The sequence below is a fragment of the Myxocyprinus asiaticus genome, chromosome 35 (genome assembly GCF_019703515.2).
Source record: "Myxocyprinus asiaticus isolate MX2 ecotype Aquarium Trade chromosome 35, UBuf_Myxa_2, whole genome shotgun sequence".
Classification (NCBI taxonomy): Eukaryota; Metazoa; Chordata; class Actinopteri; order Cypriniformes; family Catostomidae; genus Myxocyprinus; species Myxocyprinus asiaticus.
Genome location: NC_059378.1, coordinates 12647059 through 12672711, shown reverse-complemented (window position 1 = coordinate 12672711; position 25653 = coordinate 12647059). Strand labels below are relative to the sequence as shown.

General features: G+C 40.2%; 1 protein-coding gene across 3 annotated transcripts in view; it reads left to right on the top strand.

The window, feature by feature from the left end:
• Positions 1 to 25653, top strand: part of cadpsa (Ca2+-dependent activator protein for secretion a) — a 165354-nt gene that overhangs the window by 118069 nt on the left and 21632 nt on the right. For 2 of the 3 annotated variants that reach the window (XM_051672690.1, XM_051672689.1), the window contains 7 exons: positions 6170 to 6311; positions 12261 to 12416; positions 15870 to 16017; positions 16864 to 16938; positions 17263 to 17346; positions 18555 to 18587; positions 19732 to 19839. In XM_051672690.1, coding sequence (XP_051528650.1) covers positions 6170 to 6311; positions 12261 to 12416; positions 15870 to 16017; positions 16864 to 16938; positions 17263 to 17346; positions 18555 to 18587; positions 19732 to 19839 — 746 coding nt within the window. Of the gene's footprint in view, positions 1 to 6169; positions 6312 to 6659; positions 6813 to 12260; positions 12417 to 15869; positions 16018 to 16863; positions 16939 to 17262; positions 17347 to 18554; positions 18588 to 19731; positions 19840 to 25653 lie in introns of all 3 variants that reach the window. The other variant, XM_051672688.1, reaches the window with a different exon arrangement.

Below are 25653 nucleotides of genomic sequence, written 5' to 3'. Positions count from 1 at the left end.
TTTGTGTCGGGAAGAACACCACTTAGCAAACAGATGCCACTTCAAGGCATACAGGTGCCTCATAGAGGGAGCCCTAGCTTGAGTGATTGTGTCTACCACCGCGGGTGGTAGGCCACTTAGGTCTTCCGCGTCCCGTCCAAGGGCCAGACGTGGATATTCCAGAGGTCTGGTCACGGTTGCCAGATGGTGCCCCGTCCTTGAGAAAGAAGGTCCTTCCTCAGGGGAATTCGCCGGGCGGAGGGGCTGTCGCGAGGAGCATGAGGTCTGAGAACCATGTCTGGGTGGGCCAGTAGGGTGCTACTAGAACGACCTACTCCTCATCCTCCCTGACCTTGCACAGGGTCTGTGCAATTAGGTTCACTGGGGAAAATGCATATTTGCATAATCCCAGGGGCCAGCTGTGTGCCAGCGCATCTATACTGAGGGGTGCCTCGGTCAGGGCGTACCAAATCGGGCAGTGGGAGGATTCTCGGGACGCAAACAGGTCTACCTGTGCTCGACCGAATCGACTCTAAATCAGCTAGACCACCTGGGGGTGGAGTCTCCACTCTCCCCTGAGCATAGCCTATCGTGACAGCGCGTCCGCCACGGTGTTGAGGTCTCCCGGGATGTGAGTGGCTCGCAGTGACTTGAGGCGCTGCTGACTCCAGAGGAGGAGATGGCGGGCGAGTTGTGACATGCAACGGGAGTGTAGACTGCCTTGACAGTTGATGTACATTACTGTTGCCATGTTGTCCATCCAGACCAACACGTGCTTGCCCTGGATCAATGGCCGGAATCTCCACAGGGCAAGCAGTACTGCCAACAACTTGAGGCAGTTGATGTGCCAACGCAGCTGCGGGCCATGCCCATTGCATACAGCACCCCAGCCCCTCTTGGAGGCATCCTTCGTAACCACGACATGCCTGGAGACCTGCTCTAGGGGAACCCCTGCCCATAGAAATGCAGGTTGGTCCAAGGGATGAAGAGGAGGTGACAGATCGGCGTGACAACCATGCGATGTGTCCCGCAGTGCCATGCCCATCTCGGGACTCGAGTCTGAAGCCAGTGCTAAAGCGGTCTCATATGCATCAATCCAAGTGGTGTGGCCACCGCTGAGGATGCCATATGCCCCAGGAGCCTCTGAAAAAGTTTCAGTGGAACTGCTGTCCTCCATCTGAACGCCTTCAGACAGTTCAGCACAGATCGTGCGTGCTCGTTCATGAGGCGCCGACATCGAGACAGAGATGCTCTGAACCGGGGAGAGCTTGCTCTTTTCCCAGTTGACCCGAAGCCCCAGCTGGCTGAGGTGCCTGAGCACCAGGTCCCTGTGCGCACACAACACATCCTGAGAGTGAGCTAGGATTAGTCAGTCGTCAAGATAGTTGAGGATGCGGACACCCACTTCCCTTAGCGGGGCAAGGGCTGCCTCTGCGACCTTCGTGAAGAAGCAAGGGGACAAGGACAGGCCGAAGGGGAGGACCTTGTACTGGTACGCACGGCCCTTGAAAGCAAACCTCAGGAATGGTCTGTGTCGAGGTAAAACCGTGACGTGGAAGTACGCATCCTTCAGGTCTACCGCCACAAACCAATCTTGATGCCAGACACTCACTAGAATGTGTTTTTGCGCCAACATCTTGAACGTGAGTCTATGAAAATCCTGGTTCAATACTCGCAGGTCCAAGATTGGCCGCAACCCACCCCTTTCTTCGGTACGATGAAGTAGGGGCTGTAAAACCCCTTGGGCAGTGGTAGCTCAGCAGTTAGGGCTCTGGGTTACTGATCAGAAGGTTGGGGGTTCAAGCCCCAGCACCACTAAGATGCCACTGTTGGGCCCTTGAGCAAGGCCCTTGACCCTATCTGCTCCAGGGGCGCTGTATCATGGCTGACCCTGCACTCTGGCCCCAGCCTAGCTGGGATATGTGAAAAAGAAGAATTTCACTGTATATGTGCAAAATGTATAATGTGTGATGAATAAAGAAAATTAATTATAATTAAATTATAAATTATTAATTAATTATAATTCTTCATTTCGTCCGGAGGGACAGGCTCTATCGCACCCTTCCGTAGAAGGGTAGCGATCTCCGCACGCAAGGTAGCGGCGTTCTCGCCCTTCACCAAGGTGAAGCGGACACTGCTGAACCTGGGCGGGCACCTGGCAAACTGAATCGCGTAGCCGAGTCGGACAGTCTGGGTCAGCCATCGCCACGGGTTGGGAAGTGCAAGCCACGCGTCCAAGCTGCGGGCGAGGGGGACCAAGGGGACAATCTCGAATGTACCGGTGGGTGGGGCCTTGCGGCAGGGTGGAGCCTGAGGCACCACGTCGAGAGGGCTCGAGCCCCGTGGCCATGCTAAGTCCAGGGACATCGAAGCACTTACCTGGCTCCTGATACTCACCCTTCGGGCATGTGGCGAATCAACAAAAAGGCAAAGGATTCTCCTCCCGGCCCTCCACTGGGGGACAGTGTGGTCTGCTTACCATCTCTAGGCCTGCAGCATGTCTCCACATGCCTGGGTCGCCCATCTCAGGGGCGCTTCGAAGCCTTCCTCGGGTTCTTGGTGGCCGGCCATGAGACGGGTGGTGTCTGCTTCCTGCGGGTGGCTCTGCGCCGGGGCCGGGCCGCGGGGGTGGGCTGTGGCGGAGCCGGTGTTGTTGTGGCAGGAGGATGCCCTTGGCGACAAGCAGATGAGGTGCGAGGTCTTGAACTGCGCCGATGCAGGATGTGCTGAATAGCCTCCGTTTCACCACCGAGAACTGCTGGGCGAAGTCCTCGACGGTGTTGCAGAACAGGCTGACCTGGAAGGAACCGTACCTTGTCAGCTTCCCTCATCTCAACCAAGTTGAGCCATAGGTGGCGCTCCTGGACCACCAGGTGGACATTGCCTACCCGAGAGCCTGCACCGTGACCTTCACCGCCCGGAGAACATGACCCATCCACGAACACTGTCTCCGCGTGGGCAGCGCCCAAGCACGTAAGACCGTGATCATTGCCATCGGAAGCGGAGAGGTAACGACCGCAACCAGGAAATACACACAAACGGAGAGGCATCTTTAAAAAGACGCTCTCTATTAATGCCACTCTTTTAGAAGGGAAAATATACTCTTTCAGTAGGAAGAATATACTCTTTTAGCTGCTGAAGTGCCCAGGGGCGTTCTCTGCACTTCACCAATGCAAGACGGGGAGAAACCGCTGTAATGCGCCGTAAATCCAACAGCTTTTTGAGGTGAAAGGATTGGCAGAGTAATTCAGCTCGCTGAACACAACCGCTCGGCTCCAAAGAGAAAATCTGAATGAGTGGTTACATACCAGCTCCTTTTATACCCGTATGTCTGGGGGAGTGGCATGCAAATTCCACTCTCCAATTCCCATTGGCCTTTTTTCAAAAAGCAGAGGTGTTTGGGGCTCCCAAGAGTGACCCCTAATGTCACTACATCGACACAACGTCAAGTGAGTGACAGATAGGGAACTGAGTTTAAATGTATTTGGCTAAGGTGTATGTAAACGTCTGACTTCAACTGTATATACATATACCCTGGTGTACCGGACTCAGAATAGGTTTAATACTGCCATGTCTTCGGGCTGTCGAGAGGTGAGTGCACAGGACTCTCTGCGGTGCCAGGCGAAAGGCTTTAGACATGCCAGCAGAGAGCGATGCAAGAGAACAACGCTCCTGTTATAATGATGGAGCTATTATGCCACAAGCGCTATTAAGTCACAAGCCACCATAACTGTCACTTGGCCCACCTTACAACTTATAGCTAGAGCTGTGAGACAGTTAAAACTGCATGGAAAACAGTACTGAATATTTAAAGAACGAGTACAAAATAAAGTTTCATGGCCAGATAAGAAATATTTATGGCTGGTGATTTTTCACCACTATCCTACTGCTTTTCTACTGCAGATTTCTTTGCAAGTGTTCCCATTTCTCTCTCTCTCTCCCTCTTTTGCTTTTTCTAGTTCTTGCTCTCCCAGCAGAATATATATATATATATATATATATATATATATATATATATATACACTGATTAGCCACATCATTCAAACCACCTGCCTAATATTGTGTAGGTCCCTCTCATGCCACCAAAACAGCCCCAACCCACATCTCAGAATAGCATTCTTTTGAGATGCTATTCTTCTCACCACAGTTGTACAGAGCGGTTATCTGAGTTACCGTAGACTTTGTCTGTTCGAATCAGTCTGGCCATTCTCTGTTGATCTCTCTCATCAACAAGGCATTTCTGTCCACAGAACTGCCGCTCACTGGATGTTTTTTGTTTTTGGCACCAATTGGCGTAAATTCTAGAGACTGTTGTGCGTGAAAATCCCAGGAGATCAGCAATTACAGAAATACTCAAACCAACCCATTTGGCACCAACAATCATGCCACAGTCCAAATCACTGAGATCACATGGTTGATGTGATCATTAACTGAAGCTCCTGACCGGTATCTGCATGATTTTATGCACTGCACTGCTGCCACACGATTGGCTGATTAGTTCATCGTTGGTGCCAGATGGGCTGGTTTGAGTATTTCTGTAACTGCTGATCTTCTGAGATTTTCATGCACAACAGTCTCTGAATTTATGCAGAATGGTGCCAGAAACAAAAAACATTCAGCAAAAAACATAAGCACAAGGCCAAGTTGACCCTCCAGTGGTTACAGCAGAAAAAGTTGAAGGTTGGCCATCACTGTCTCCTGACCTTAATATCATCGTGCCACTCTGGGGAGATCTCAAACGTGTAGTTCATGCAAGACGACCAAAGACTTTGCATGACCTGGAGGCATTTTGCCAAGACGAATGGGCAGCAATACCACCTGCAAGAATTTGGGGCCTCATAGACAATTATTACAAAAGACTGCATGCTGTCATTGATGCTAAAGGGGGCAATACACAGTATTAAGAACTAAGGGTATGCAGACTTTTGAACAGGGGTCATTTCATTTTGTTCTTTGTTGCCATGTTTTGTTTTATGATTGTGCCATTCTGTTATAACCTACAGTTGAATATGAATCCCATAAGAAATAAAAGAAATGTTTTGCCTGCTCACTCATGTTTTCTTTAAAAATGGTACATATATTACCAATTCTCCAAGGGTATGCAAATTTTTGAGCACAACTGTATATATATATATATATATATATATATATATATATATATATATATATATATATATATATATATTTTTACTATAAACAAGTCGCGCAGCGCATTGTGCCACTCACATCATTATACATTAGCCAGTCTCTCAGAGAAATGCTACCCACCTGTCACAAAACATTGAGGCACATCTTGATTTTGTACCTTGAGGCGAGGCTCGGACTATCATTCTTACATTGATCTTTAAACCATGTAACCTTCCATTCGGGAAAAAATCCTATTTGTATGCTTGTATAAGAGATACTGTCATATTATTTATGTAATAGTTGCTTAAATTAACAATTTCAAATGATTCCTAATAGCTTCATTCTCTTGAAACAGAAACAGCTAAGATTGCATTTTATATAGGGTCTTTTATGCAGCATTCCAGCAGAAAAAGACCAAGCAAAACTTTTTATTAGAGAGCTCTTCTCAACACAAAATACACACACACTAATGTAAAGTAACAGCTCTAACACTAGCTACAGAGACACATAACAACACCCCCTGGTCCTCTCACACACAAGTATACTCACACAAACACAAGCAAACACCAACAAGCCACAGCCTACAGCGTGCTCTGGATCTGTGGGATAGGACGTTCAACATGGAAGGTCACTATCGTCCTCTGCCTGTAGCACTGGACTAGGCATGAAATAGCCATAACACCAGACAGGCACTAAAACAGAAGCCATTCATGCTGCTAATGATGTCTAAAACAGAGAAGCGTGAGAGACCCCACTGCCCCGGCCATTCGCTTGCGGACAAACACAACAAAGTGTACAACCGCCGCCGCTCAAGTGGCTAATTGGAACAGAGCAATCAGGGAAACAAACAAACATGGCACCTACTGTGTATGATTGACCTTGAGTACAGTAAGGGAGAGAGAGATTGAGAGAGGGAAGAGTGTCTCTTATCACTAGTCACCAAAACACAACACTTATTTCCACCATCATTCTTTCAGATTCATTGTGCTTAGTCAAACATTTACTGATATTATTGTTTTTCAGCATTCATTCACTCTTCTCTCTCTCTTTCCAACTTTCTCAGATAATTTGTGTAATGGGAAGTTCCATAAGCACCTGCAAGACTTGTTCGCCCCTCTGGTGGTGAGGTATGTGGATCTAATGGAGTCCTCTATAGCTCAGTCTATACACAGAGGATTTGAACGAGAGTCTTGGGAACCTGTCAAGTAAGACATTTTTTGTATTTTTATTATTATTTCTTTTGAATGTTGATTGTGCAAAGGTTTGACTGTAAGAATGTAAAACTAATGCCATCAACATGCACTTTAGCAAAAATGCTTTGTGTGTATTTTCTCTTAAAATCAGATCCAAAGTGGTGATGATATGATTCGCTATTCCCCTCTCATTTGCACTTTTTTTTTTAAAGAACACATCTCTACAATCACATCTTTTTCCTATCTCTGAATTAATTCCTCTTCTTGCACTCTAAATCCTGTTTATCTTCATCACCCCAAATTCATCTGTGTATCTGCATCACATCAGTCTTTTTTTCTGTGTTTATTCTCTTTCCACAGGAGTTTAACAAGTAATCTGCCCAGTGTCAACCTACCAAATGTGAACCTACAAATGCCTAAAGTACCAAATCTACCAGTGTCAGTTAATCTTCCGGCAATGCAAATGCCTAGCTTTTCCACCCCCAACTGGATGCCGGGTTTATCAGAAACAGAGTGTGTACTGAGTCTGTACTGGATTCTAATACATGCATGTGTGGCCTTAGCATGAACATATCAGGATTAGTACATCTTAAATTCAATAAGGAATTACTCCCAATCAAGTGCATACAGATTTAATTCAAACAACATAACTGAAAAAACTGCATAAATTTTTTTTTTTTTAATTATTATTATTTTATCTTAAATGATAAAAAAGTTAGTGTTGGGAAGTCTGATTCATTTTAGCGAATCGGTTCTTTCAAACAGTTCGTTTCATTAAACCGGTTAAAAAAAAAAATTTCAAATCGAGCTATCACTAAAATGTTCCCAGAAGTCTAAATCTTATTTTTGTAGTGAAATTGCTGAATATTTTCACTATTAGGTTAAATAGATTGTGTCAAATGTTGTTAATTGTTTCCATTTTACAGTTTTACTCATAAACAAAATCATTCCTTACATTTTAGCGACCTGCCAAAGCTTTGAGAATCGGTTCGATTGAATCATTCAAAATAATCGGTTCAAATAAATGATTCATCACTAAATTTTCAAAAGCTTTGGATTTGCTAGGATTTAAATTTCTAAAATCTGATAAAATCTTAATTCAAATAATGTATAAATCAAATCATGAATAAAGATGTCCCATTTAAAACATCACACAACATTGTAAAATGCCATATATTTCTGTTGAGCAAATAGTTTAACTTCAGATTCACACTCCACAACATTTCTTTCTAAATTACAGAGATTTTTTTTTCTTTTCTCCCCTGTTGAACCTAATCTGTTGTTGATTTACTATGTTTTGAAACATGTACATGTGTAGCTGTGCACGTCAGGGGATAACAAAGACAATCAGATGCCTTGACATTCTGTCATAGATAAACTGATGCTTTGCAAGAGCCCAATATCCTTTAGGTTCACAGGATTTCTCCATAGTTTTTGTTTCGGTCAATAGAGATATGGCAATGTAAAATATTGTATATGTTGCTGTAAGTTAAATATGTAGATTAAGCAGCAGTTTGTACAGAAATCCATGTAATTCCAAGGGGTTCACAAACTTTTTCTCAAAACAGTACATATAGAATCCCCAATTTTCTAACATGTGTAAAAGCTTTCCTCTTACTAATTGCATATGAATTAAGCTTTTGTTGTTAAGGAGTTGACAGAGGTGAACCAAGGGAATTTTATCGTATATTTAGATATAATAATTAAAAACCGATTCTCTAAACCTGAGGATATTGCCATTTTCCAAATAAGAGTGAAATAACTTGTGAAAAAAAAACAACAACTTGCGCACACACACACTTACACATCCTGAATGACACTCCATGTAAACATTCCATGTCTAAGGTGTAATGGCAGGTAAACACCAAAGGTTGCCAAAACACTTCACACATAAAATATTAGTAACTTAAAGGGATAGTTTACCCAAAAATTAAACCCGACCCCATATGTATGACTTTCTTTCATGGAACACAAAACGAAATGTTGGGTAGAATGTCCATACAACGAAAGTGAATGGTAACTGGAACAGTCCCTAACGTACTGCCTCTACACCTCTATTTGTGTCCCATGGAAAAAAGAAAGTCATCTGGGTTTGAAATAACATTACAGTGATGTTAACAGATTTTTTCATTTTTGGGTGTACTAGCTTTTTAAAAAGACCTTAGACCTATAATTTTTTACAATTTCAGTTATGTCACTGCTAAGGCCACAGCATGGAAAAAACCCATAGAAAATTTTTACCCCTAAGCATGTTGAAGGGTTGGACGATACAAATACCATGCTATAGAAACATGTTTGTGATTTGATCAACCTGGTCTCATGGAATTACGATACTACACCTACATTTTTGCAAAAGGATTTTTGTGGCTTGTTGTACATATCGCAGCAGTTTCCTGGTGAAATGAACACTAGAAGCACTACAACAAAAATTACTTTTATTCCCTTTCACATAAATCTGAAGTAAAACGGCAGATTATCAGTTTATAAACACGTACTTTTTATAAATAGACAATAGACGTTTGCATTACATAACCATCTTCATTTACAAGCTTGTGCAAGTGAGACCAAATTTTGAGGTAGCTCAAATGATAAAGCATTGCACTTGCAATGCAAAAGGATACCAGTCATGGAGAGCATGCGAGCCCACTCTACCAGGAGTGTGGCGGCCTCCTGAGCCCTGGCCAGTGGAGCCTCTTTGGCAGACATCTGCAGAGCAGCGGGCCGGGCAGCACCCAACACCTTTGCAAGGTTCTACAATCTCCGGGTTTAGCCGGTCTCGTCCTGTGTATTGGCAGGCACGAGCAGGTGAGTTCCGGGACAGCTGGCCGGGTGTACCATTTGCGCATAGCGCCTTTCCCCTCCCTTGAGGTGAAGGTGTGCACTCTTGACTCCCAGTCGTGTTCACAGACTGTGATCCCTGGATGAATTTCCTCCTTAGCCCTCTGGCAGTTGAGTTTGCAGAGAAACTCACTGCCGGCCCAGTACGTGCGCTAATGAGACCCTGTACTGAGGTAGGTGCTCCATATGTGCTGGTTCCCCCAAGGCTACCCCATGTGATATCTTCCGCAAAAGCGTTTCCCTGTCGGTAAACTGCGTCTTCCTTGGGCAGAGACCCCTCTGCCCCCGGTCGCCATGCTCTGTAGAAACTCCTCCCCCTTCGGGTAGGACCTACCATGGGACCTCTCCACATGACATACTTCCGACAGACTCGGTAAGACCATGTGACGTATTCCACTCAAAATACCCCCCCTCTTTTTGGGCAGGGTGTGGTCTCCACTGTGTCTTCCCCTTGGGAGGGACACCCCCCGACGTAGACACTTATGGCTCCCAGTCGTTTAACAAATTCCACTCTTTTTGGGGAGAAAAGAGAGGAAAAGAGGCCTCGGCTGGGCTAGCCTGTCCCTATTGTTGGGTAGTCCATTGTTCCTGTAGGACCGTTCGACACTAATAAGAGCGTTGGGGGACACAGCGGTCTGCCCTTCACACACTGCCAGTTCACGTAACAGTTCAGATAGTTGTGGCATTCTGTATAGGGACCCCTAGTATCACTACATCAACACAACGTCGAGTGAGTGACAGATAGGGAACGTCATGGTTATTTTCGTAACCTCCGTTCCCTGATGGAGGGAACGAGATGTTGTGTCCCTCTTGCCACAACGCTGAACTACCCACTGAAATGGCCGGGACCTTGTCTCGGATCCTCAGCACAAAACCTGAATGAGTGGTTGCATACCAGCTCCTTTTATACCCGTATGTCCAGGGGAGTGGCATGCAAATTCCACTCGCCAATTCTCATTGGCCTTTTTTCAAAAAAAGCAGAGGTGTTTGGGGCTCCCAAGAGTGACCCCTAGTGTCAGTACATCGACACAACGTCTCGTTCCCTCCATCAGGGAACGGAGGTTACGAAAGTAACCATGACGTTGTATAATAATAGTAATAGTAATAATAATAATAATAATAATAATTATTATTATTATTATTATTATTATCAGGCTATCATTATGAAAAGGCATATACAATGCATATTTTATTAACAGAAACTATAAATGTAAGAGTAACATTGAAAAATGGGCATTTCATTTAGTTTTGACGCTCTTCCGGTTTAAGCCCCGCCCACATTTGGTTTTAAGACAGATACAGATAATTTTGTCATATGAACAGATATAGATACAAATACAGATAATGGCTTCACTGAACACCCCTACTCGGCACTATTAGGTAGATTTAGGTTTAAGGATTAGGGTAGGGAGGTAGGTTTTGTTAATTTAAAATTCAATAGAGCATGAACCTTCAAAACCTCATCAGTTAGAGAAAATTTATCTTGCTTTAGGCACCACACAGTGGGTATTTCACCTCGGAACTGCTACGATACATGTAATGAACAAGGTAATATCATTTTGAAAAAAATTCGCCACAGACACATAATTGTCATGAGATCAGGCTGGGTTTGATAGCTAAGCATTTAAAGTGAAGTATGTCATTTTTGTGCCACTAGTGGCACCAAAGAGAATAGCAAAAATAATAACTGTTTTCAAAACAACTTTCGGCCTAGTCGGGTCACTCAAACAAACAGACTGCAATTCTGTTTGGTGCTGTTAGTGGTACAAAAATTATACACTTCACCTTTAAACAACAGGATTATAAACATTATGGTCAAATGATTAAATGCTCTCCATTGGTATCTGGTCATGAATCAGTCTAAAAATTTAACCTACTGTTAATCATGGTGCTTACAAGCCTTGTATCTCTCCAACAGCTTCTTCCTGTCCCTTTTTGGTATAAAATAGGATATAGGTGCTGAATGTAGTCTTCACTCTTGCTATATTTGCTGGGTATAAGGGCCTTTGGGTAGCAGCACTGTTCCTGTACCCTGTCTAAGGATACAGTGTGCAGAAGTTGGGAATATAGAGAAAGATCACCCCGACCCCACTCTTGGTCCTTTCCCTTTTCCCTTATCTACGGTGTAGCAGAAAATGCACTGAAGTGAGACACAAGCTTCAGTGCAACAGGCATCTCTTTTCAGTTGAAACCAAATGGCAGGACTCTAAAAGGACTTTGGTGACTGGCGACTATTTAAAAAATTATGTGAGAAACCTTCAATGAAGTTGTATTTAAATTTTAGTCTTAATTGGATCCATATTGCAAATATCCAACTGCTTGAAACATTCAACTAGTTTCAGTAATTTAAGATTTACTTCTAAATTTTTTATTTACAATTGACATCATTGTTAGACGACCCTGTTTAACATAACTGAGTTTGAACATTTATTCCAGTCTCGAATTACTTTTCATAACAGCTGACTAAAACTTAAGTACAAATAAATCTGCTGTGATTTGGAAAACCTTTAAATGAACCAGGTGTGAAAGCGCTCTTAGAGTCTTCCGACCAAATGTGAACCCAGTCTGAAGCTCCCCTCAATGCTTCTGACATTTTTAAAATCTGTTTCCACTGAAGATGCCTTGGCCTACTGGCTGTTTGAGGACTCTTTGCTTGGGCTGTGAGGAGTGGCATAAGAGTCAGTCTCTCTTTATTGTTATAAACCAGTTCAATTAGTTTTAACCATCTGTGATTCCCCTTTGATCTCAGTGTGCTTGTGTTTGCCTTTCCTGTACTCAAAGAACCAGCCTGATTGGTTATCAGCTATTTAAGGGCTAACCACTTATTTTTACTATGGAGCGATCGTCAATAAGGTTGGTTTGAAGCCTCAAGGGCATCTTTTCTGTTATAACTGAGTAAATATGGAGAAGTGGTAAAAATAACAAAATCAAATGTCATCCAACTCCACACTGGTGTTGAAACAGTTTTGTCTCCTTTGACACCCTTCCCACCCCTTGACCTTCCTAAACCTTGACCTGTTCTTGAGCTGTCCCTCCTAAGTTCTTTGATCCACAGCTTTGACTAAAATAACTAACTGCATATCCCTCTGACTGTCTCCTCTGCACGTGTTCTGGTCTTGACAGTAATGGTTCAGGGACATCAGAAGATTTGTTTTGGAAGTTGGATGCCCTGCAAACTTTCATCAGAGACCTGCACTGGCCAGAAGAAGAATTCGCAAAACACCTAGAGACCCGACTCAAACTCATGTCCAGTGACATGATCGAGTCCTGTGTAAAAAGGTAAGACTTGTGGTCATTTCGACCACAAGTCACAGCTCCAAGTGTTTCAGGTGTCCAAGTGTTTCAGGTGTCCAAACCTGTTTACAATAAACAATTAAGCCTCCACTGTAGTGTTTTGCCAGTGGAGACCTTTTCTGCTTAATGGGATAGTTTATTCCAAAATGAAAATTCTCTCATCATTTACTCACCCTCAAGCCATCCCAGATGTGTATGACTAACTTTCTTCTGCTCTACGGTAACAAAGATTTTTAAAAGAATATTTCAGTTCTGTAGGTTCTCACATTGCAAGTGAATGGGTACCAAAAATTTTAAGCTCCAAAACGCACAAAAAATCTGCATAAAATTAATCCATAAGACTCCAGTTTCACAGATACCCAGACTCAAAAATGATGTTGAACCCAGTGGCAGGTGTTTATTGAAACAAACAAAACAACAACAGAGATTAACTGGCATGTTATAGAATAACAAACACAGAGAGGATGTGAATAACAGTGACCTTGGGAATTGTTGGAGTAGCGAAGGAGAGGAATCAGGAAGAGATTGCCCAGGAATGTCTTCGGAGAGGCTTTCAGCGATAACAGGAATGTGAGTCTGTATTCTGAATCGAGACCAGACGAAGAGTGGAAGGAGTATTGGGTTTTTAAGTAGTGGAGCTGATTGATGCAGTGATGAGAGGCAGGTGCAGGTCATCAGTAATCAGGGGAGAGGGATGGTAGGATATTAATGCTAGGAGTGTCAGGTAGATCTGTGACATTACCCCCCCTCCATGGACCGTTCCAGAGGACATGCTTCCCGACGCCATGGACGACCACGCCCGCGAGGAGCTGGACGGTCTAGGTGAGTATCGTGGAAGTTGGAAAGTAGGGTGGGGTCCAGTATGTCATCTCGAGGTATCCAAGATCTTTCTTTGGGACCGTAACCCTCCCAATCTATGAGGTACTCGAGATGACCCCTATGGTGCCGGGAGTCCAGGATGTCTCGGACTGCAAAGACCTGTCCATCTTCCTGGACGGGGTGGGGGGGGGGGGGGTCATCAGATTCTGAGGAGTAAGGAGAGAGAGATGGGTGGTAAGGTTTCAGAAGAGAAACATGGAAGGTAGGCTGGATGCGATATTCAGGAGGGAGTTGGAGTTGGAAAGTGTCAGGGTTAATTTGTCTGGTGATGGTGAAGGGACCAATGTAATGAGGACTTAGCTTTTTGCATGAGATGTGCAGCCTGATGTCCCTCGTAGAGTGTCACACCTTCTGCCCGGGATGGTAAGTGGGAGTAGAAGATCTCCAGGCATCAGCTTGAAACTTCTGGTGGCGCATAGCCCGTTGCAGGTGGTGGTGAGCCAAGTCCCAGACTCTCTCACTCTCTTTAAACCAATGGTCGAAAGCTGGTAACTCTGATGGTTCTCCTGATCATGGGAAGAGAGACGGTTGGTAGCCGAGTACGCATTGGAAGCGTTAAAGGTTGGTGGATGGCTGACGTAGGGAGTTCTGTGTGTACTCGGCCCAGGACAGGAAATGACTTCAACGGTTCTGGCGCCGATAGCAGAAGGTTCTGAGGAAACAGCTAATCTCCTGTATCTTCCTTTCTGTCTGACCGTTACTTTGTGGATGGTAACCAGAAGAGAGACTGAAAAGAAAGCCCTCCATACTCTGGAGATGAACTGGGGGCCTCTATTGGAGACGATATCCTCTGGGATTCCATAATTGCAGAAAACATGATTAAAGAGGGTTTCAGAGGTTTCTACCTTGACCACAAAAGGTCTGCTTGGATCAGGGTGGACGAGAAGTGGAGCTGCAGTGAAGGCATCCTTTAGATGTTAAAAGGCGTAGGAAGCCTCAGGGGTACAGGACAGATACTTAAGCTTGGACTTGAGAAGTGAGGTTAACGGTGCAGTGAGGGAGCTGTAGTTCTTGATAAACCGGTGGTAAAAGTTGGCAAAACCCAAGAAGCGTTGGAGTTCTTTAATGGTGGTTGGAGTGGGCCAGGTTCGCACAGCTTCTACCTTCCCTTTGTCCATCTGGATGCCTACTGGACTGATGTTATGTCCTAGGAACTGGAGGGATTTCTGGTGAAATGAACATTTCTCCACCTTGAGGTACAGATGGTATTCCCTCAACACCTCCAACACAAGCTTGACATGCTGACGATGGTTGGTCTTGTTCTGGGAGTACACCAGAATGTCATCGATATAGATGATAACGAATCGATGGGGGTACTCGCGGGAGAGGGATGGTAGGATATTAGTGCTAGGAGTGTCAGGTAGATTTGTGACATCCAGTGGTTAAATCTATATCTTTAGAAGTGATATGATAGGTGTGGGTGAGAAGCAGATACATTAAAAAAATAAATATTTTAACTATAAATTCTCCTCCCTACCCAGTAGATGGCAATATGCACAAAGAATGCGAATTGCCAAAAACAAAAGAAGAATGTGAAAGTGAAAGTGAAGATTTATAGTAAAAAAGGACTTAAATATTGACCTGTTTCTCACACACACTTATCGAATCATTACAGAAGACATGGATTTAACCACTGGAGACTTTTGTATAACTTTTATGCTACCTTTATGTGCTTTTCAAGCTTCAAAGTTTTAGTACCAATTCACTTGCATTGTATGGAGCAACAGAGCTGAGATATTCTTCTAAATATCTTCGAGATCTTGAGATTGCATGAGGGTGAGTATATGATGACAGAATTTTCATTTATGGGTGAAATTTTCTTTCCTTTCCTTTAAGAAACTTCAAAAAAGGTTATATGAATACCTTTCCTTGCGGGGGAAAAAAGCATCTAGAATGCAAACAGGACTATGTTCAGTTGAGTTAATTCTTCATGAGGTATTTTTACAGCCACCATAAACACTCGTCAGCTTTCTTCTAAGTTCTTTCGTCTAAGAGCTCTTTAGAAAACAGCAAATCCACCTGCATTGTTCCTTCCCAGTTACAGAGGATAAATGCAAGCAGTAAAACCATATTTGACAAATCTGTTGGCCTTTCCTATGGAATTACAGAAAAAGGGTTGATTTTCAAAGCCCTTTTCCACATCTTGTAATCCCTCTACTTAAAGTGTTGTCAAGCATCTTGTTCTTCTTAGCTGCATTCCTCCAGTTCATCTAAAGGCATGAGGAGGTCTTTGTCTGTGCTTGGTGTGAATGAAGAGGGTTGCTGCAAGAAGACTTGATTTGAAGTGCTTTAAGAAACTGTTGCATTTAATGACAGTTAGTAGCCAACATGTATAGTAATATTTGTGCATAAACGTACCTTCTTGTTTTAGTTGAGTTAATCTTTTTTCCATGAACACTAGCTACTGTTTAAAGGTCCTTGATTGGTGGCCACAATATGTAACATACTGTGTGTTCTTAGATGTTATTGCAAAACTAAGTACGATCTGATTGAATTTACTTTGAAATCCAAAGTTTAACTTTGTACTAATAAATTTTTTGCTCCCCGATGTTTTTTCAGAACCAGAGCAGCCTTTGAGTTGAAACTGCAGAAGAGTCCACGCACCACAGATTTCCGTGTCCAGCAGTCTTTATGCACCATGTTCAATGTCATGGTGGACGCAAAGGTCCAGTCTGCCAAATTATGTGCCATGGAGCTCAGCCAAGAGGTAGAGAACACAAACAATTTCAATTTCCCTCACATTTCTCATTTTCTCACTCTCTTTCTCATCATTGCAAATATACACCATTTCCAGTAAAACATAGTGTGCTACATACAGTATGTCATTGTTCAGTACAAATTATATTGGGAAAATCCATTATTCTGTAGTCTCTTTGGAAATGCATGAATTCATCATATGCACCATTCTATAATATATACAGTAGGTATATATTAATTGAAAGTATATTTTTGAATGTATACACACATTTTGTATTATTGCAAATAGACATGCACTAAGTGCTATAAAGCTGAATAATTCACCAGCATGGCAATTTTCCATTGTTTCTGAATTTTAATTTAGTTTGACTCTGTGCTGGAATGAGACATTTTCTTTTTTTCTCTCTGTTACTCTCTAATTGTCACTGTCGCCATGTCTGCTGTATCTTTCTTTTCATCCCTTTTCTCAATGTTGTGAAAGTTTGTTAGAGAATGGGTAAGTATGGCTAACAATTCAATTGAATTCTCACCTTTATGTCCCAAAGGTATAATTAACAATCCTAGCAGTTTTTCCCAGTCCTCTGACACTTAAATTGTTTTGATTATATTACCATATGTGATAGCTGCTTCTGAATATACATGTGCAAGAAGTGAGACATCTCATATCCGTAGCATCTTGAGACAGGTAATGATCAGAACAGAATTAATTACCCAGACGTCCTTTGAGCCGAATAAAGAGACAAAGGGATCCAGTTTGCACAGATTATCCCACATAAAACCCTCAAACAGCTCATAGCAACATGAAAAGTGAGCTTGTTGCAATGATTACTGATTATGTTTTTTTTTTTTTTTCCAGAGACAGTACCACTCGCAAATTGACAATCTCATAGAGGAGACGGTGAAAGAAATGATTACTTTACTCGTGGCAAAGGTAGCATTGTGAGGAAAAGAATATTAGTAATATGTTTTTATATCCTCATACAATTGCCTCTTTAAAAAGAGTTTAATAAAAGTAAAAGCAGACTTTGGTTTTATAAAAAATAATACTGTCCTTAATGTATATTTGTGTATTAAATCTCTATTCATAACATTCTTGAGTTGAAATTAAAATGTACTGTATATCATAAAATACAAGCAATCTTAATAACAAAAGTTGTTTTGCTGTTTGATCAATTCTGCTACTTTCACAAGCATTTGAAATTCTTCCATTTTAAGGAGCAATATGTTCTCATTAATTTTTTTTCTGTGTTTTCAGTTTGTTGTAATCCTCGAGAGCGTTCTGGCTAAGCTGTCACGTTACGACGAGGGCACGCTGTTTTCCTCCTTTCTGTCATTTACAGTAAGAACAAATCATAACCCTAATTTTGTTTACAATACACAAATAAACTTTTATCTTGAGAACTCCAAAATACATCATTTCTACCAAAAACCAAACAAGGTATTTTTTCCATCGTAAATAAATTATTTCTACAGAAATATTGGTAACACTTTCTATGAAGCCCATCTTTAAATTCATTATTCTGAATTAATAATACACCTCGTAATAAGTTATAACGTCTCATAAACAATTATAACTACAGTTATAATACATAATAAGGCTTCCTCTATTCATAGTTATACTTTAGATCCAATTTTAATGCATCAGAAGCTAATAAAGTTAGTATAAGTGCTGTATAGTGTAAACAGTCAAAAGTCTTTATGACGTGATCATATTATAAGTGGTCTTTGCCTGCTTTAAGTAAAGTTACAAAAGCAATATCTTATTAACAGCCATAACATAAATGTGTAACATACAGTACATTACAAGTCAAACTTATACAGTGGAAGTTATTTATAAAAAAAAGTCTCCAAATAAGATGTACAAACATTAAAGTTTATTTAATTTTTATTCTTGGGTGTGTTTACACCCAACAAGATTGGCTACATGTGTGATCACATACATATTTTTTCTTGAAAGAGAGAGTTTTTGATATACTTTAACCTTGTAGCTTTAAAAGTGTTTTTCTTAATATCTCAATTTTACATTGAATGTTATTTTGTATTTTGTGCATGTGTAATGTATATAACTTCCAGCATGACTCGTAATGTCTTACAACCACTTAAAATATCTTATGGATGTTTATAAGAAGACTTTTGCTTTTGCCACTTTACTTTGCAAAGCATACCTATTATATATACTGTATAGTACATTATAACTTCTGCAGATAAAAATGGATGTTGCTTGTGTTATAATGCATTATACTTTAATGTATAACTATGAATAGGTAAGTATTATAGTAAGGTATTATAATTGTGGTTACAATTATTTATGAGAAGTTATATTATAATGTGTATTATGAGACATTACTAATGCATTATAATGCCTTTACAACACATTATAAATATGGGCTTCATAGAAAGTGTTACCGAAATATTGTTTAAGTCCCTGTGTTATTTACCACTTTGAAGTATTGTATAGGCAATATATTCACATTTAAATTATTATTTTTATTGTATTGTGATATGTTAAACTTGTATTCTTCCTTCAAATGTCCCTTGTATTTGTAGGTAAAAGCTGCTTCAAAATATGTGGATGTACCTGTAAGTGACATTAACTTTTTCTTTTTTTTTTTTTTTTTACTTAAAATTAAATTGTTTATTTATAGCTTTGACAGTTTACACAATTTGTATCTTTGTTTGTTTATGTAGCCAAACAAAACTCTGTTGTATTCGCGTATAAGTTTAGAAGATAGATTAAATATAATGTTACTCTTTACTTTCATATGCATTGTAATAGTTTAAAGATAAGGCTAGTAATTGCCATGGCCTGCTGTGCAGATGGTCATCTCTTAGCCCCAAATGGCCATTCATATGTAAGTTGGAGAAAGTTGGATGGTTAGTCGGCTCTGTGGAGATCTCCCCTCCACACCAGACAGTGTGATGTGTGTGTTGTGCAACAAAAGCACGTTGCGAGGATGCCACGGGGTCCAACTCGTTGCATCCTGCATTCAGCTTCACATCACTGATTTCCTTTAACTGCCAATAAATTTGGTCTAAATGTGAGATTTTTAAATTAAAACCCTTTAAATGAATGCTGGAAACCTTCTCTCTCTCTCTCTTTCTCTCTCTCTCTCTCTCTCTCTCGGTCTGAGGGTCACAGAATCTTGTGTTTCAATTGTAATTGTTTGCTTAATTTACAAAATAAAATTGCGTCTGCAAACTTGCTCATTTGCACCCTCTGAAAGAACTCAGAGATGTGTGAAGTAAGTTCAGTTTACAGCCTATCTGACAATTACCAATTCTGATGACCTTCAGATGCCTGCTGAGAAAGGATGTGTTTAAATCTCCTCTGAGGCCGAGCAGGGGGGCAAAACACCCCCAAATGATTTGTTATGGGTTGATGTTTCATTTGCTATTTTGTTTGAATATAATATTCCTAATCAAATAGCATTGTTCCCCTGCCCAGACTCTGAAAATGACAGCTCATTTTACACACATTAAGTTTTGACTCTCAGAGATCTAAGAAAATGAGAAAGAAAACACTTTTTATCTGATTTGACATTTGATGGGTGAAACGTAATTTGTTAAAGTACTACAAAGCTTCATACAGCAGCAAATACTGTACTTCATTACCATGTGTGATAGATTATATGTCAATACATTCTTTTAGTTGAAACTGTTTTGAGAACATACTGTATGCATTATTAATATGCAGTACACATCTCTTTCTCTCTATCATTTGCAGAAACCTGGGATGGATGTTGCAGACAGCTATGTGACATTCGTTCGCCACTCTCAGGATATCTTGCGGGATAAGGTCAATGAGGAGATGTATGTAGAAAGGTTATTTGATGTAAGTAATGGTACTCTTCTCCCTCTGTGAAGGGGGAGGCCCTTCAAAATGTGACATAACAGCCAGCTAGGAGGGATAAGTCACATTTTGAGACCCAGATTATTTCTCTCCTTATTTCTTTCTTTGTTTCTACCTTTTTCTCTTTCTCTTTTTCTGACTCTCTCTTGCACTTGCTTTTCTGGCTTAACCCTTTCATCTTTGATTTGCAGTGCTATGCATCTTACTGAATGCTCTAGCTGTAACTTTCCCTTTGCTCGGCTCATCTTTAGTGACATGCAAAATTTTATAGGATTATCTTAAGATGTGTTCTCTCACAAAGGGACATGCAGATCTGAGCTAAAGCAGTTGAAGCTACCTAAAACAGACATGCAATCAAAGATAGAAACTGAGAATTTACAAATATTCAAAGAGGTGTTAAAGGAATATTTCAGGTTCATTGCAAGTTAAGATCAATCGACAGCACTTGTGGCATAATATTAATTACCACAAAAAATTATTTTGACTTGCCTTTTCTTTAAAAAAAAAAACAAAAAAAAAAAAAAAAAAGAAAAAATCGGGGTTACTTTGAGGCACTTACAATGGAAGTGAATGAGGCCAATCTGTAAACATTAAAATACTCACAATTTGTATAGCCACAATACGTAAACAACATGCATGTTAACGTGATTTTAGTGTGATAAAATCACTTACATTTTCTGTGTAAAGTTATAGCCAGTTTTACAACTTCATTGCCATGATGATGTAATTTCAATAAACCCTATGACCCTAAAACGACAGTAAAAATTATGATTTAAACAATTTTACAGCTCTAATAAATAATACGAATTAACAGAAGAATTAATGCAAGTGCTTTTATAAAATTATAAGATTCACATTTCTGCCTTTAAACCCTCCAAAAAATTGGCCCCATTCACTTCCATTGAAAATGCTTCACTGTACACACGATTTTTGCATTTTAAAGAAAAAGAGGGAGGAGTCAAAATAATTTTTTGTGGTAATCAAAATTATGCCACAAATGCTGTCGATTAAGCTCAACTTGTATTTAACATTTACTATATATTTAAGGTATAAATATATAGTAAGACTTTTTATAAATGCAGTAAGTCATGAAAGGTTGTGCATTACAGTGATTTTACCACCAGTAAGGGGTGTCCTTTGGAACGATGAGACTTGAGTAGCTTATTGCTTTTATAAAATTGCTACAACATCGATATGATAAATGACATCAATGTTCAAAAGAACTATCCATGTTACAAAGAAGGTTTTATTTATTTAGAATGGCTGGCAGTTTAAGAGTAGAGTAGAATGATAACAAATTGGATATTCTAAAACAGAAAGAGTGTGAAGGATATTGTTTTGTTCATTTTAGCTGATAGTTGGGTTGGGGGGTGTTACAAAGGCAACTGCCCTATTTCCGGAATAAATCTCCCGCTACGGATATCCAAATAGAAAGAAGCCCTCCAAACCTCAGGCTTATTGTGATCAAGGCTTAAAGAAAAGGCAAGAATGAGGAAAACACTGAGCGAAAGAAAGAAGGGCTGACTAAAAAACAGGGAGGGACACAATAGAGAACACTGTCTTAAGGGATGGCCAGGGCCATCGTGTTGGTTATAATCCTTTGTGCTTTCTGTAGACCAGTTTGTTAAGTGTGTGTTGTTGGAGAGGTCTGTTTGCATTGTGTGGCTGAATACTCAGGCTAGGAGTGGTGGTCTGGGATCAGGTTTCCTGATATGTATTCTTGTGAATGCAGGAAAAACTGATCTGAAAATAGTGCATCCATTCTGAAATGCTTTGTGAATATGGCTACTTGTGTCATATGTGTAAAATTCAAGTAAGAATCCTGATCTTGGTTCAGTTTTGAATTTAATTTCCTTGTAATTAAATGGAGTGTGAAAGCTGCCCCAGGATCAGTAGTCTTACTATGAGATGCTTTAAACATAGGAAGCTCTGGTATGTGAGTGTTTGGAGTGTCTAATAGAAAGCTAAACTGCTGTCTTTGCTTTCTGCCATCTTTTATAAGTAGAAATCTCTTGTTCTCTTTATTAGACTCTTCAATGCCTAACTATATTTTTCCCCTCTTTGAGGGTGTCTGAAAAATTGTGTTTATCTTTTCTTTCTTTGTTTGCTCGGAATGAGACGGTGTCGCTTATTTTCAGATGCTCTGCGCAATTGCTTTCATTCACCCAAATGCAAACAAGAAAAAAATAACACCTGCCCTGTCTTTCCATCCTTTCTCATTTCATTTCTCCATTCTCCTTCCTTAATTTTCCTTTTGAAATTGTCCACCTCCTTTCTTGCTCTTTCTTTCTTTCTCTTTCTTTAACAAAATGAAACTTATCCTTCCTGTCAATTTGTTTTTGTCACATTATGCCAAGTGGCGTGATTAAGAGTCAAATAATCTTCCTTTGTACATCTACTAGCATGGCCCATGTCCTTAGAGACTCAGCTCCAACGTGCACTTACAAACCATCCACACAACTAGTCAGCCCTTCACTTCCACAGCCATCCCCAACCTCCTCCTCTCCCACTCCCCACCACCGTCAACCCCATATGGGCATGTATGGCACACATCTCCCTCCCTCCACCACACTGAAGTGGTCGGGCCTCCATAGAGCACTGCCACCAAGCAGTTAAAAAAGACAACATGTGTGAATGCATACACACATACACACTCACAGTCTCGCTCTCTGTCTCGCACACACGCTAACAGCCGCATTGGTCTTCACTGTAATGCTAAACAGCCATTCAAATAGCACCACTCTTTAACAGGGGCTCCAGGCAACCTGCTCAAATCTTTTCTTGTTACTTTGTCATTTCAATTGTTAAAGATGTCATAACATCCTCCACAATGAGCCATAACACCACGTGCTGTTGTTTTAAACCCGCACACTATTTTAAACAGTCCTTACAGTTTTGTTATGAGAAAGACATACAGAAGATTATAAGTCGATAACAATTAATTAAATGGGTTTAAAAGAACAGACCCCCCCCACCCCTTTTTTTTTTTTTTTTTTCTCTATCCATTTCTACTGATATGAAGGGTGGGGGGGGGGACATTTGATGCAGATAAATATAGAATTAATATGTGAAAATAGTTTTTAAAATAGATTTGTCAGAACCATTGGTCCTTATCAGTGAACCTTAACTCTTTGCTGCTTTATAGCTGGTTACGGTTCTTAAATGCCTTTTTTGCATGGGTCGCTGTAAGTTTAAGGAACATTCTGGGTGCAATACAAGTTAAGCTCAATCAACAGCATTTGTGGCATGTTGATTACCAGATTGTCCATCGCTTTGCAGTCTGCGTTACAGTGAGGCATTTACAATGAATGTGATTGGGGCCAATTCGTAAACATTAAAATACTCACTATTTCAAAAGTACAGTATAACCACAAGATGTAAACAATATGTGTGTAAACATAATTGTAGTGTGTAGTATGATAAAATCACTTACTAACCTTTCCTCTTTACAGTTATAGCCACTTTTTACAACTTTGTTGCCATGATATCATTATGCCATTAACCCTAAAATGACAGTTAAAACAGTGATTTAAACAACTTCACATCTCAAATAATAAACAAGCTTTAACAGAAGAATTAATGTAAGTGCTTTTATAAAATTAAACTTCACACACTAAAAAATACTAGTAAGATTTACTTTATTTTTATTTTGCAACTTTTTGCACATTTTTCTAAATAAATCTTAATGATATAAAACTAAGTAAAATATACTTAACATTATGACAAAATATTGATTAAAGTGTGTAAGTACATTCAGCTTGAATATTTTAGTAAATTCAGTAACTTTTACTTAAAAATATGATATACATAGTGCCTAACTGAACTTAAATAAGCTAATTAATTATTCAAGCCCAGTGCATGCTGGGAACACCAGCTTCGATAAATTAAAGGATTAAATCACCCAAAAATGTCATTGTTTACTCACCCCTGTATTGTTAAAAGCCTATATGACTTTCTTTGTTTTTCTTAATTCAAAGGGAGATATTGTGAAAAAAAAATTTGCTCAGTGATGTCATTATGGTGACTACTACTTCAAGCATCAAAAGAATGCAAAAGTATAATTCAGAAGTCTAATAAATTATTCCATGAGACTCATGATTGGTATTAAAGCATATGGTAAGATTTGGTGAGAAACAAACTGAAATCTAATGTATTGTTTAGTGAAACTGTTCACTGACCGTTGATCTACTGTGCGCGTTCATGACAAAGCATGAGAGCAACAGTTCACTCAGCCCCCTTGCGACACTGGGGCATTCAAGCGAAAACTCATTTTGTTTATCTAAAAACAGGTCCGCCACAATGATGGTGACAAAAGAACACAACACACCTGCACACAAAAGAGAGAACAGAACTTTCTAAACATGTCTGAAGAGTCTGTTGTCAAAGAATTTATGCATTTATATGCCCACCTTATTTTTTTTCAACTGAGTACTCGGAAATCAAACAGAAACATAGAGGAGGCTACAGGCAGCCATAGTCACACCGTGTCCTAACCTTACAGCAAACAACATGTGATAAGAGGTATATTTCTATTGTAATCAGAGTTTTTGTCCTAACCAGCAGTGACGAGCGATGGTACATTTGATCGATCGCTTGTTTTCTATTTTCAGCATCGTGCGGGGAACTCCATTCGCCGTGGCACTGGCACCAAAAACATAAAAAAAAAAAAAATAAGGTGGGCATAGAAATGCATCAATTCTTCAACTACAAACTCTTCAGACATGTTTAGTAAGTTCTGTTCTGTTTTGTGTGCAGCTGTGTTGTGTTCTGTTGTTGCAATCGCTGTAGCGGACAACAAACAAACAACTTTTCGCTTGAACGCCCCAATGTCGCGAGGGGGCTGAGTGAACTGTTGCTCTCGTGCTCTATCATGAACGTGCACAGAAGATCAACGATCAGTGAACAGTTTCACTAAATAATACATTAGATTTCGGTTTGTTTCTCACCAAATGAGTCTCATGGAATAATTTATTAGACTTCTGAATTATACATTTGCATTCTTTTGAAACTTGAAAAGGTAGTCACCATAAACAGACATTGTATGACATCACTGAGCACTAACACATCCCTTTGTGTTAAGGAAAGAAAGAAATATAGGGTTGTAACAACACAGGGGTCATTTTTGGGTCAACTAGCCCTTTAAGTAAATTTGACTTATTTTATTTACCAGTGAAATTTACTCAAATTAGCAAATAAATAAAGATATTCTACTTTAGGATTGATACATGACACATTGAAAAAATAACAGACAATCATAAATAATATTTACTTATAAGCTAGAGCATTAATTTTTACACATTTGAATGTAGAATTTACTTAATATTTTCAAGTGCACGCTTTAACTTATTCAATGTAGAAAGTATATCTTTTCTTCTCTATATTTACTTTACCACAAAATATATTTTTTCAGTGCATTTTTGCCTTAAAACTCTCAAAAAATGTGCCCCTTTCACTTCCATTATAAGTGCTTTTTTCAAAGAATAGGAGGGAAGTATTGATTTTTTTGGTTTGTGGTAATCAACATTATGCCACAAATACTGTCGATTGAGCTTAATTTGTATTGAACCCAGGAACATTCCTTTAAAATGTTCAGTAAGGCTAGCCAATGAGAGTCACCTAAAAGAGTTCTCATTTGAGTGTATTTTCCCCAAATATTAAGATTATTTAAGTTATTGCACAATGAAAATGCCATATAATAATCTTTGCAGCTTTATTTGAATAGCCGTATTCCCTCTACAGGGCCTGCATTGCTCAACTGTCTTGCTGTATTGTGGTTATTGTGGTTTCTAATTCCTA